Consider the following 12,426-nt stretch of genomic DNA (forward strand, 5'->3'; position numbering starts at 1 on the left):
CTTGACTTAGCTAGGCAAAAATACCATACTGATCAAGAAAATGGCCACCCAAAATCCCCTTACAATTTCAACAGAAAACACTCATCTTCATTTTTGATCTGCAAAGTGCTTCTATACTGTTGAATAGCCACCACATTTTATCCTGCACCACTGTATTACAAAATAATTTCACAGCAATTAGAAAGCTACTTAAGGTCTTTCAAGATGGACAGTCCTAAATAAAATTAGGGCAGTTATTGTCTAAAAGCTATTAAAGTGATCCAAGATGGACATTTCTTCTAACATCTTAGAGCAGATCACAGTGGAGCAATAATAAATGAACTGCCAATAGGCACATAAAAAGGATATTTGTCAGGACATCAATAGCCTTGATTATTCTTTGACACTTTTTCTTCACTAATAGCTCATCCACAATCTGTTCTGGCATCTGAAGATGATCAAGAAGAACAGGCAGCAAAAGATCCACAAAGTGTTCGGCTGAGGCACTGTTCCCACTATTAATAACATCCTGTAATAGAAACATTTTATTTTATGTCGATATATAAAACTACAGAACAAGGAAGCTAAGCCTACTCTACCCCTTCCTCCACCAGCCTGTCTTCTAGATTTCCCAGCCTCTTGCTATTTCAGGTTTAAACCTGAGTCTTAAGACTGCTGATCAGTATCATAACGGAGGATGAAGTTTAACAAAGAGCACAGAAACAGCAGAAACTTCCTCACTTCTACAAGTCCTAGGAAGCTATTCTTTGATAGCTTTGTATCTACCTCATGACTTTATGAACTACCATATCTTCCACTTAACTTTCAACAAAGACATATTTCTAAAATATAGCATGTTTTTAAAAGAAAAGTTGTTTTAGAAAGCATGGAATTCTAGAACAGTAAGAATATTTTATTTCAGGTATATTCTTGCATGCTATTTTTCAAGTAAAATGCTAATAGTTGTTTAAAAATCAATTAAAAATATAGCTGCTAAGAAGCTCTTAAACTCAATTATCAGTCTTGGTACCTCAAAAATCTCTTTGAAGAGTTGCAATGCTAGAACTGAACAGTCTTCAGAGCCTTCCAATGGCTGGTTTGACAAGTGCACCAATGCAACAGATGGTTCAAAAGTCTTTGAGCAAGTCACAAATCTGGTATTTCCAGACACTGGCAAGCCAGATGGTTCCAGTATTGCCTGCCGCAGGGTATGACGCAGTTCTATCACAGAACAGAAGGCAAGCAGCAGCTCCAAGATCTGCGTGAAGTGAATGAGAGTTCAATTGCTTTTAAATCAAGTACTTGTACAGAAATTGCAACGCCCATAGCACAAGTCTAAAGAGATATGTAAGTTCTATGCAACTCCTTTTAGCACTTTAAAGTTTTCTGAAGAATAGTTTTCTTTCCTTAAAGCCAAGTCAGCAGCAGAAACACAGTTCATTAGACCAGTGAAGGCTTCTGACAGTATTCAGTGTATTGCTTTCTCTTCTTTTTTTTAAAAAAGCATGACTGTTGGCTAGTGATCTAATAAGCAGTAGAAATGCATATACAGTCAGAATGAAGAAAGCTATGGAAGGGAAAATATGCTGCAACACGAATGGATGCACACAAACAGAAAAGCACCCTGGAAAGCTCCTTGTCAATATGTCTTTCTAAATAAAACCAACAAACAACAAGAAATCACATACACAGAAACATTAGCATTTATTATTTACTATGATGTGAAACACATTCATAAAAAAAAGCTTAAGATTTGTTTCACAGATGTATTTAGCCCAAATATTTTCACAACATTTCATATTTTAGCCTTTAGCAACAGATAGCCAATGCTTCATTTACATAAGGTTGTAGTGAGACAAAGTTGAATGTAACGGTTAACTGTTTAACCAAATGTGGCATCAATTTGCTCAACTAATATGACAGAACTTATTCCTAAGTCTGAAATTCGCATCATGGTTGCCTGATCATCAGTTCAATGTCTGAGTAGTATTAATTCAAGTTTTAGCCAGTGAAGTGGGGTACACACTGCATTTCTGGTACATCCCCCAAATTTCTTATTAGCCAAAGCACAAGAGGTGTTTATGTTGACTTTTTGCCTTTATGTCTGTTGCCTGAAAGCAGACACACATAGTCTGGCGAAAAACCCAACCATTACAAATTCAACCTGACAGCCTTTTGAACAACTAGAAAATATAAACTTGGTGAATACCATAGGTCACTTAAGAGTCCTGAAGACAATGTATTTCATTATGAGGCCTTGTACACAAGGAACCCACATATGACTACAGAAGTGGAACTAGATTAGGGAGTTTTACCCTCTTATTCTTAAGCTGAAAAAGTATAAATACCTTAAATGATGAATCAGGATCCCTTCCATGAAGAAGATCTAATACTTGACCAAGGCATGAGGTAAAGTGCTCATATCTACAGCATACATAGAGGAGAAAAAGAAATATTGGAATTTCACACTCAGACATTTATACCGACTGATGAATGCAAGTGCTCTATTCTCCCTCTTACCCCCAAACACTTCAAGTACAGTGATAGTTTTGATAATGTAATTTCTATTTAAAATAGACTAAGCTTTAAAAATATTCTAAGAATGAAAGCAAATTGCTTAAAATAAGCCAAAGATTTTCCAGCTATTTTTACTGCTAGATTTAGATTGAAATTCAGCAAATAAATTCTGCTAACTGAATTTGCAGAACCACTACTCAAGCTCTCCACAGAACTACTCTCTAATGCCCTCCAGTAAAATCATTACAACTTCAACCATACTATTCCACTTTCAGATAATACAGGCTACTCATGAAGTTGTCTGACTACTGATACTGTCCAGACAAAGAATTACTGAACACACTATTAAATATTCCTAAGTGACAATGAAAAAACAGATTTTGATTCACACTTCTGTGTGAAATTAGTAACACAAAAATCCTTTAGTTTCAGGTGCAGCAGTTATAATCAAGTAGTAACATTCAAAAAACATCTAGGGAACTTTCTTCCAATGCTTGGTTCAGAATGCAAATAGCATACAGCAAAGAAACTGAACAAGAGCTTCAGAAAAATATCCTGTACTTTTAAGAGAAGTCATACCTGGTAAGATAATCTGCAACTTTGGGGTTCTTCAGAAGATCCATGAGTAGATCAACAGAGTATTTTCTTGTTAGAGTACCATCTCCATTTACAACAATATTGAATATTAACTGAAATGTCTGATGGATATTTCGAGCATGAAAGAGCTGAAAGGAAGAAGAAAGTTATGTATGGGCACATACTTACTTTGCTGGGTCTCCTGCTTATTAAAACTAGCTGGAATTAGAGTTTTATTTGGCCAGTGTGACTATTAGTTTTATCTACAATTTAAGAATAGAACAGACTTCAAAAGTATCACTTACTTTTTCTCCTACTTCTTCATTTAAAGTAAGGCTTGATAATACTGAAAGGGCAAACACAACCATAGTCAGACTACTATGGGCCAGGAAACTTATTAAGGTACGATAGAAACTCTTCACATTATTCTAAAGCAAAAAGGAGAAACATAGGCATTATAAATTTTATTGTTCTAGAAAAACACCAGACTTACAGGTGATACATATTTATAAGTAAGCCATACAAATAATGAATAAAACAAAAAATATATTAGAATGATAACAGTTCTCTAGGAAAACTATTTTAGTGTTCTACTGCACAATACTGGTGTTGATGTTAACGACTAAATTCTCTGTTGAACTTGTATAAGGAAAAATGGAAAAAAAAAAAGAAGAAATTCCATCATAATTTTAAAGAAAGATGAGAAAGTAATTTTGCTGAAGTCTCTAATAGAAAATAACCACTGAAAATTGACCCCCATCTGTTCTCTGCTCAGAGATCAGATCTGACAATAGTTCCTCCTTTCCTCCCCACCTCTCTTCCAAGGTAAACAGTACAACATTCACTGCCATGTAGATGAATTTGTATTTCTGAATTAAAAAATAAGTTATGTTTGCACTGATTTATGAAGAGACAGGAACTGAGTAGCTCAGATATGGATGCATACTTGAGGATCTAAGGGCCCTGACCTCACTCACATCAAGATCAGCTTACAAAAAATCCAACTAAAGTCTTTATATGTTAGCAACATTTAGTTTTTGTAAGGAAGAACACTCAAATTTTAAATTCACCTTTCATTTGCAGAGAACAGTTGCAGAAACTGAATGTGTAACACAAGCTAGTGCAACACAGGAATGTAGAGAAAGAAAGAGAATAACCAGCTTCCTGTTCTACTGGTTATTCTCTCCAACATGGGAGAAACAACCACCAACTCTGCTGAACAAGCAGGTCAGGGCTATTATTGCCACAAAAAAAAGCATAAGAAATACCAAGGTAATAACCCTGTCAAGTAACTCTCTTTTGCCCTCAAGCCAGAGAATCATGCCACAAAACCAAAACTCTTACCAAAGATTTTATCTGAGTTTGAATAGGTAAGTTGTGACGACAGAGATTTGCCAGGAGTCCTAAACACGGTATCGTTAACTCATCTTCAGTGGACTGACTTAAAAGAAAAGTTCAGAAGTTTAAATAAAGATGTTTTTATTAAAGCATCCATAATTTAATTACAAGAAATTGTAGGCCAGGGGGTGGGTGATGACTTATTTTGTTTTGGGTTTTTTGGGGGGTTTTGTTTTTTAATTAGACACCATTCCACCAAGCACAGCAAAATTCAGGTTGCAATCCCCACAGCGGGGGCAGTTTTTAATGGAGTACATCTGAAAAAAAACCCCAGTATCAGAGACAAGTGCCATCAAAGGTCATTTATTGCAGGTGCTTTTAATAGCCATTAAACCTCTTTCAAGGACACTTGCACAAAATCTGTATTAATCTAACAAGTCTGCTCCTAATGACAAGCATGAATTTTCTCCTGGCTTTTCTCTTTGTTAGCTCCCTGCTCCCAGTGGGGTGGGCTAAGAGGCCAATTACTATTAAATCACCCAAAGTCCTACAATCACTGCATTTGACAATCTGTAACAACATGGTTTTCAAAGAAAAACCTCTGTTGACTTCAGAGCAAAAATGCCACAGCTCGCTCTGGAGACCAGGTTAGCGCAATATGCTAATGGCCTTCAGAAAGTTTAAAAACCTCACTAGATATTTCCCACAAGACAAGACAACCAAGTACACACTTACACATGATGCAGTAGAAACGAAACTAATTCATCGATGTTGGCACCAGCACAAAAGACTGGAACATTGTAGGTTAGCCTCTGCAGCAACTGAATACTCTGAGGAAATAAAAAGCTATTCACTTATCTCTTTCCTATAGCATCTGACCGAAGAATGTTACAAGTTACAAAAGCTGAAACTGAAAGGACAAATAACAAGACACCACAACTTAATTAATTTTCAGACTCTGTAATGTTAACACAACAATTACATGAGCTGCTGCAAGCACATTGAGTAATGTCCTACCGCACTGATGTACTTATTAAAAGACCAAACAGATTAATAAGGTTTTGACAGAGGAGTTACCTTTTTAGCCAATCCAATTCTCCCCTTTGCCTTGTCAGCAAGTTCTCCATTCTGTCAGTGAGAAAGTGACTTTGTCCTATTGAAAGATCTAGAAGTCTCAAAATGCAAAAAAGCACTTTGCAACCTCTTGCAGAAAGTATGTTTATAGGAAAACAGGTTTGCTGTAAATACTGCCAACAGATCTAATGGTAGTAAAGTCCTTCATACAGCATTCTTTCGGCACATAACTGAGTTAATGTGAAGTTAATATGCTCAAACATGACAAAAATCACAGCATATGATAGCAGCTGAAACAAAATCTCACCATGTAAATATCTGATATAAGAGCTTAAAGGCATATATAATTGGATCTATTTGGTGACTACAAAAATCTCTCCCACTGACTGGCAAGTCACTTGGATCTCCAAGTCTTCTGGTACTCCTAGCGCTTTGAGAAATATGCAAACCATAAGAAAAGTCTTCTTTACTGGATGCTTGACTCCTTTTCCACAGTTCAAGGGCAACAGAACTACTAGCAAATTCATTTTCTGCTTTCTGTCTCCAGAAGGAGATGTGACCACAGGTAGCCAGCAAGTATTTGCTGAAAGCTTAGAACCACATATGAGAAAACCTGTGTGTATTTTTAAAAAGTAAAGAAAACTTTACTGTTAAATGCACAGAAAGGACAGGTTAAAATTGGTGAAGTCAGACTGGGAGATGTCACATGTTCACTTAAAAAAAAATAATTAAAAAAACCCATAAAAACAGTAATGTCTGCACTTGGCTCCTAAAAGTAAGCTTCCGTTAGCACAGCCTCCTTGCATTCACTGTCAGATAGCACTGACCAGAGGGAAGGAGGCATACATGCCCTGCAAACCTTCCATGACAACTGGCAGCCACAGCTTTGCTTTCACTCCTTCACAATTACCTGTCAAAGTATTGATGAGACAAAAGTCTCCAGGGTTTTGTTATGAACATTAGGAGAAACAACTAAACACCTCAACTGGAAAATAACCTTCCAAGCTCTCAAGCAGTGATTTCTTGAAATAATTTCAGAAACAGGTTTTGGTTTTTTTTTGTTTGTTTGGTGGTTGTTTTTGTTTTGTCTTTTTAATTCGAGCAGGTGAGAGGGACAAGCAAGATTAAAGAGAGGATACAGAGAACTCTATGCAGTGTTAAAATCCTGCCATACTAGCCTCATACAGCAAATAAAATATACAGCTAAGACCAACTTTCCCTCAACACATTATTTTAGATAGAGCTTTTAAAGAGTTATTATATGCATACAGTACAATGTATACTATGTAAGAGTAGCCAAACATTATTAAGCATTAGTTCCTGTTACCTGTAATAAGACTGGGTCGCTAAGATTCGTAGAACTTCGATGAACCACTCCTGCCAGCACGCTGCTCAGATTGTAGGTATTCTGAAGAGCTTCTCTAGTCTCATTGTCTAAAGCTAGAATTTAAGAAATATTAACAAAACACCCTATCTAATAGCAAAAGCAACTGTTGTATTAGCTACCAATCTAAGCAGAAGCCAAAGCCTTTGACCAGTTTTTCATGTATATTTCACAAATAACTACAAATAAATCACAGCTCCTATGCACTTGCATCTCTACCTTACTTCTGAACTTACAGTTAATTGAAACATTAATACTTTTCCTTAAGATGCTTAGACACTGAAGGAATGGCCTACCTCCTACCTAAAAAGTTTTAGTTCTGTTTGAGATCTTGAAACTTGCACTTAAAAGGCTTTAAAAATCAATTACTGCAGTTTCTTGCTTCGTGCTATGGTGGGCAAGTAGACTAAAACTGGTAACCTGATAGGGTTATCTAGCAATAGTTACATTAAAAAAGCCAGTTCCACTTAGGCAGTCTTGGAAAAGACGTAGCAAAGAACGATGACAGGCAACGTAACAGATCAGTTAGAGAAGGACTAATTTGTAAAATTTTCCAGACCCAACAGGCTGGAAAAGACAGTCAAGAACCCCAGCAACAAACATAATTTTACAGTAACTGTTTCAAAAACCTAAAAGGAAGCTCAAAGAGGCTAAAAACTCCAAGCATTGGAGAGGAGAAACAAGGGGTCATCATAAAGGACTCAAATCTTGAAAAACTACTCATACATGATGAGAAACTAAGCAGTGAAGTAATAATTTTTCCCCATATATGTAGGTTATGGTAAGCACTGAGCGCCCTAGACAATGAAATCCCACTTCTGTGAAATGGAAAAAAACCACAAAACCAAAAAAACCCAACCCCAAAACCAAACACATCTCAAGAAACAAGAGGCAGTAGAACCTATTCTGTAATTGGGAAAGTTGATGCACACAGGCCCAGGCCACTGGAGAGCCCAAACAGCCACCCAGCAAATGCTGCAATGGGAAAGGTAAACTGAGGTGGTGACAGTTGTTGATGCAACACGGCTTCTCCCTATCTTTGCATCCCCTAGGCAGGTTTCTTCACTTCATTAAAAAAGGTAGTCTTTTTAAGCTCCAAAAATCAAGGTCAAGAAAATAATTCCTCACCCTACCCAGTGAGGAAACAAATTCTGACAAGCATGATCAGTCATTTCACAGGGATGACTTCAAATCTGCTTCTCATGGTGATTTAACATCTTATCTAGCCTTGTACATACAGTCAGGTGGCTCAGCCAAGCATTCCACTACAATGAAAAACACTTCATCTTTCACACCTTATGCTTTTTCCAAGAAGTTCATCATCCATGCCACAGAATCAGCACCTGTCTTGTCTTCCCTTTCCCAGACCAAAGATAAAAACTTCAGATGCAAACCTTACCTAGCTGTGATAGCAAAGTAACCACAGACAAGGTTAGAGATGGGTTTATATCAGCATCCTCAAGGAGTTCTATTAGGCAACTGAGACATTCACTTGGTAGAATCTGGTTTGAAGCAAATAATTGTGTAAGCTTCAGTCCAGAGAAAACCTGGAGATGAAGGGACAAAACCAACCTTAATTACTCAACAGCAACAAAGTATTTAACACAGAAATCAAAGCACAGAGTTGTATTAAATAGATTTTGCCCTATTTGACAAACCGAAAATGTAAGTGCCGCTCTAACAGGACATTTGTATTCACATTTGCTGAAAAAAAAAAAAAAAAAAAAAAAAAAAATTTTTTTGAAAAAAATCTGGTTATCATTCCTGTGGATGTGTTCCCTTTACTCTTGGAAAGTACCAAGTTTACATTGTGTTAATTTATAACATATTGACGCTTCTTTTGTTTGCTTGCTGACAGCATTTGTAGTAACAGCATTCTTTTTAATCTCATAGCTGTAGCAGAGCAACACTTAGTGTTCCTTCACACATAGAACAGAATTAACAACAGATTACTCTTCCTACCTATGTTTTAACATAGACAAAAGATAGGGTTTATTTATTTTGAAAGAACAACCAATCAGATTGCTCAACACAGACATTTAGCAATCAGCCTTCAGCTCAGCCCAACAGCCAGCTTTCTAAAGACATGGACAGGAACCAAAAGGTGCCACTCTGCAGGAAGGATAAGCAGTGCAGTCTAGTACAGGTAGTGCTGGTTTGGGAGCACTGTGTGCTTGAGGTGAAAAAATGGAATCTGAGTTCAAGGAAGCCTATATAAGGTGCTGAAAATGATCCACCTGCACATCAATACTGGTAGACGCAAGCTATACTTGCACAATAGAGCAACATAACATTGTTTTTGCATATTCCCTGTATACCTCTTTACAATGGATACAGAGAAGAAAGCTAAGCTGAATACTAACTCTTGTATCAATGTTTTAACAATTAAAAAAAAAAAATCTGTTTTTGAAAAAGGTACCTTGCAGATTAAGCAATTCAGTCATTGTGTCACTCTCTCACCATACCAAGTGTGCCCACCACAAGCGTTGTACACAAGGCTCTACCTGGAGATCAGGGAAATGGACAGGCCTACCCCTTAGCAGCAAACACCTTTGATTACATATTGTATGAAATTAGCAAACTCCAGATACAAGACCAGTTCATCATTCAAACTCTAGTTTTAAGTTGTGATAATAAATGATCTTTCGGGGTCAGAATTTAGGGGATATGAAAAAAACAGAAGTCCCTCATAAGGCACACTATACGTTTAGCCTACGTGCATATGAACATACTGTACACATATGTAAATACACACAACCACCATAAGGCATTATAATAAAGGACATAGTCATAGTCCAGGGATATTGCTAAAAACTGAAACGTTTCTTCTGTCCGGCGGCCCCCCTGGACCACCACCTCCCCCGGCAATCGGTCACCGGGCGAGTTTCCCCGTCTCCGGCCGCTGAGCCACGGGGCAGGCCGCGGGCCCGGCCCGGCCGGCGCCATGGGGCGCCTGCAGGCAACGGCGCGGGGAGCCGGCAGAGGCCCCGGCGGCTCCAGAGCCGGCGCTGCGGCCGCCCAGAGCGATGACGGGGGAGAGGAGCCACCCGTGCCCCGAAGCCCAGGGGGACACCGCGGCCATCCCCACGTTCCCGGCCGCGCCGCCCCGCTCCGCTCCCACCGCGGCCCGGGGGCCCAGGACCGGCGCTGCTCTCACCTCCAGGCTGCGCTGCAGGAGCGCCGCGTTGGGCGGTGTCTTGGCAGCCCGGTACTGCGTGGCTGCCAGGAGCAGGGACTTCATGCAGCCCAAGGCGTCCATGGCTTCTCAGCCACCCTCTCAGACGCGCGAGCCACAAACCCCACTCGTATTTCCCGCCGCCGCCATTTTGATGGCAGCGTCCACTGAAGGGGAGCGGCCGCCGACCCCGCGGGGCACGACGGGAGGCGCCATCTTGCTTTAAGGCGGGTGGAAGTGGGGAGGAGCCTCGGCGGGGAGTTCCTCGGTGGTGAGCCGCGGCGCGTTGGGGCTGGGGTAACGGGGACTGCTCCTGTTTTGCTCCCTGAGGGAGAAGTGAGGGAAATCGAGGACGTGCAGCCGCTTGGGTGGGCGCCTCCGGCTCCAGGGCTGGCCTGCGGCCAAGGTGGTGCAGAAAGTTAGGGAATGAGACTTTCTTCCCCCAGCTTTATATGCTGAGCATGATGTCATACGGTCTGGATATCTATATCTGTATCCCTGTGGTCAGCTGTCCCAGCTGTGTCCCCTCCCAACCTCTTGTGCCCGCCCAGCCTGCTCGCTGGAGGGGTGGAGTGAGAAGCAGAAAAGACCTTGGCTCTGTGTAAGCACTGCTCAGTGAGAACTAAAACACCCCTGTGTTATCAACACTGTTTTCAACACAAATCCAAAACATAGCCCCATGCTAGCTACTATGAAAAAAATTAACTCTATCCCAGCCAAAACGGTAGCATGACGATGTAAACTCTCTCAAAACAGTCCCTACAATTTCATAGGTTAACGACTAATTGGTACAATAGTTGGGGAATGAGACTTTTCCTAAGAGGAGGTGTATGGGGTTGGGGCGTACTGAGCCCCCCAGCCCCCCCACCTCTGGAAGGCAGCCTCAGGATCGGAGCTGCCACAGGTTCCCACCTGTGCCCGCAACCCTGCTTTTCCTTGCTGCTGCCTTCCTTGTCCACGTCAGCCTTTCCCATGCCTTTGGCGTGGGGTTGAGGCCGGCCAGCAGCCAGGCGCCCATCCTGCCTGTGGCTCCCTGCTCTCTCCCATGAGAAGGGGAGGAAGGAGAAAGAGGGCAAAAAAGCCTCCCGGCTCAGGCTGGTGACACGTAAAGGAGGAAAGCCAAAGCTGCCCGTGCAGTGCTAGCCCCGGTGGGGCCGCGGCGATGCCGGGAGACAAACCGAGGCGTGCGGGGCACCTTTGGCGGGCTGCTCCCCGCGGGTGGCGGTGGGGATCGAACTGGCGGCCTTCAGACCAGCGCCCCGCGACCTGGCGGCTCGTCCAACGGAGATCCCCACCGGCGGGCGGCGCACAGCGACCCCTACAGGCCTCACACCGCCCCGCGCCCCACCGCTCGCACCCGCGCCCTGCGCGCCCGCCCCCCCCACGCCCACGGGAGCCCGGCAGCTCCCGCCTCACGGCCCGTTCTGCTCCTCCGCCGCACGGGCTCCGGCCTCTCGCCTCTCCTCCTCCTCCGTGTCTCCCGCCCTGCGCAGCCCCTCCTGCCCCCTCGCCTCCAGCTACAGCCGGGCAGGACCGCCGCGGCCCCTCGCCTTCCTCGCCGCTTGCCTGCCCGCTGCTTCCCCTCCGGCAAATTTCCCTCTGCTGCCGGAGCAGAAGACCGTTGCTGCTGCTGCTGCCGCCAGGGACCTGCTCGGGGCCTCGCAGTGTCACCAAAATTTCACAACTGGCCCGTGGCCACCCGGGAGAGAGGCTGGGATGGAAAGGGTAGCGTGGCAAGAGTAATTCTTTCTTCATGGGCCTGCAGCACCCTGAATGTGGTTTTACATTTGGTTCTTATCCCTTTTGAGCCTTCAGGTAACAGGATTTGACCCCTCACTGCTCAACCCACATGTGCACACATACTCTGCTTTGGGATGTTGAAAGGTAGCTGCTGGTGTGTGAAGCTTTTGAACATACTTTTTCGGAACCCATGCAGCGATTGTTTCCTAATGTATTAGGCCTGCGAAGATGTGTAGGAACATGTATATTAACCTCATTTTCTTATACTGTTAATGAATACATTTCTGTAAAGCACAGCTGAATATTCAATTCAATTCAATTGAAATTGAAATGTAGATTTCATTTTACTCTAGGTCCTTGCTTCCTCCTTTAAAGCCTTGATCCTTCCAATGCGCTTTGTGCTTCAGCTGACTGCCTCAGAGGTAGCGCCTGAGAAGTGACTGGAGCGTGGGCTTGGATGCACTCTCGGGTCTAGATGCAGCATCCAGAGCTGCAGCCGCCGCGGTGCTGTAAATGTGATTCTAAAGCACGGCTGCCTGTGCTGCAGTGCTTTAACCGGAGCAACTGCCAGCTAAAAAGCACCACAGCCCAGCCCCTTGTCCCCATCACCTGTGAGTAATAGTCTGTTCAGCGATCAGGAATC

General features: G+C 42.3%; 1 protein-coding gene across 2 annotated transcripts in view; it reads right to left on the bottom strand.

Moving 5' to 3' along the window:
* The window catches only part of CIP2A (cellular inhibitor of PP2A), a 30,627-nt gene extending 20,345 nt beyond the window's left edge, over positions 1-10,282 (bottom strand). The window contains exons 1-11 of one of the 2 annotated variants that reach the window (XM_041124958.1): positions 10,026-10,282; positions 8,268-8,415; positions 6,812-6,924; positions 5,488-5,538; positions 5,146-5,240; positions 4,417-4,513; positions 3,378-3,500; positions 3,076-3,221; positions 2,328-2,403; positions 1,010-1,237; positions 349-508 (exon numbers count right to left, since the gene is read on the bottom strand). In XM_041124958.1, coding sequence (XP_040980892.1) covers positions 349-508; positions 1,010-1,237; positions 2,328-2,403; positions 3,076-3,221; positions 3,378-3,500; positions 4,417-4,513; positions 5,146-5,240; positions 5,488-5,538; positions 6,812-6,924; positions 8,268-8,415; positions 10,026-10,127 — 1,339 coding nt within the window. In that variant the 5' untranslated portion in view covers positions 10,128-10,282. The remainder of the gene's footprint in view (positions 1-348; positions 509-1,009; positions 1,238-2,327; positions 2,404-3,075; positions 3,222-3,377; positions 3,501-4,416; positions 4,514-5,145; positions 5,241-5,487; positions 5,539-6,811; positions 6,925-8,267; positions 8,416-10,025) is intronic. The other variant, XM_030020716.2, reaches the window with a different exon arrangement.
* Between the last annotated feature and the right edge of the window lie 2,144 nt (positions 10,283-12,426).

Source organism: Aquila chrysaetos, chromosome 7 (assembly GCF_900496995.4).
Source record: "Aquila chrysaetos chrysaetos chromosome 7, bAquChr1.4, whole genome shotgun sequence".
Taxonomy (NCBI): Eukaryota; Metazoa; Chordata; class Aves; order Accipitriformes; family Accipitridae; genus Aquila; species Aquila chrysaetos.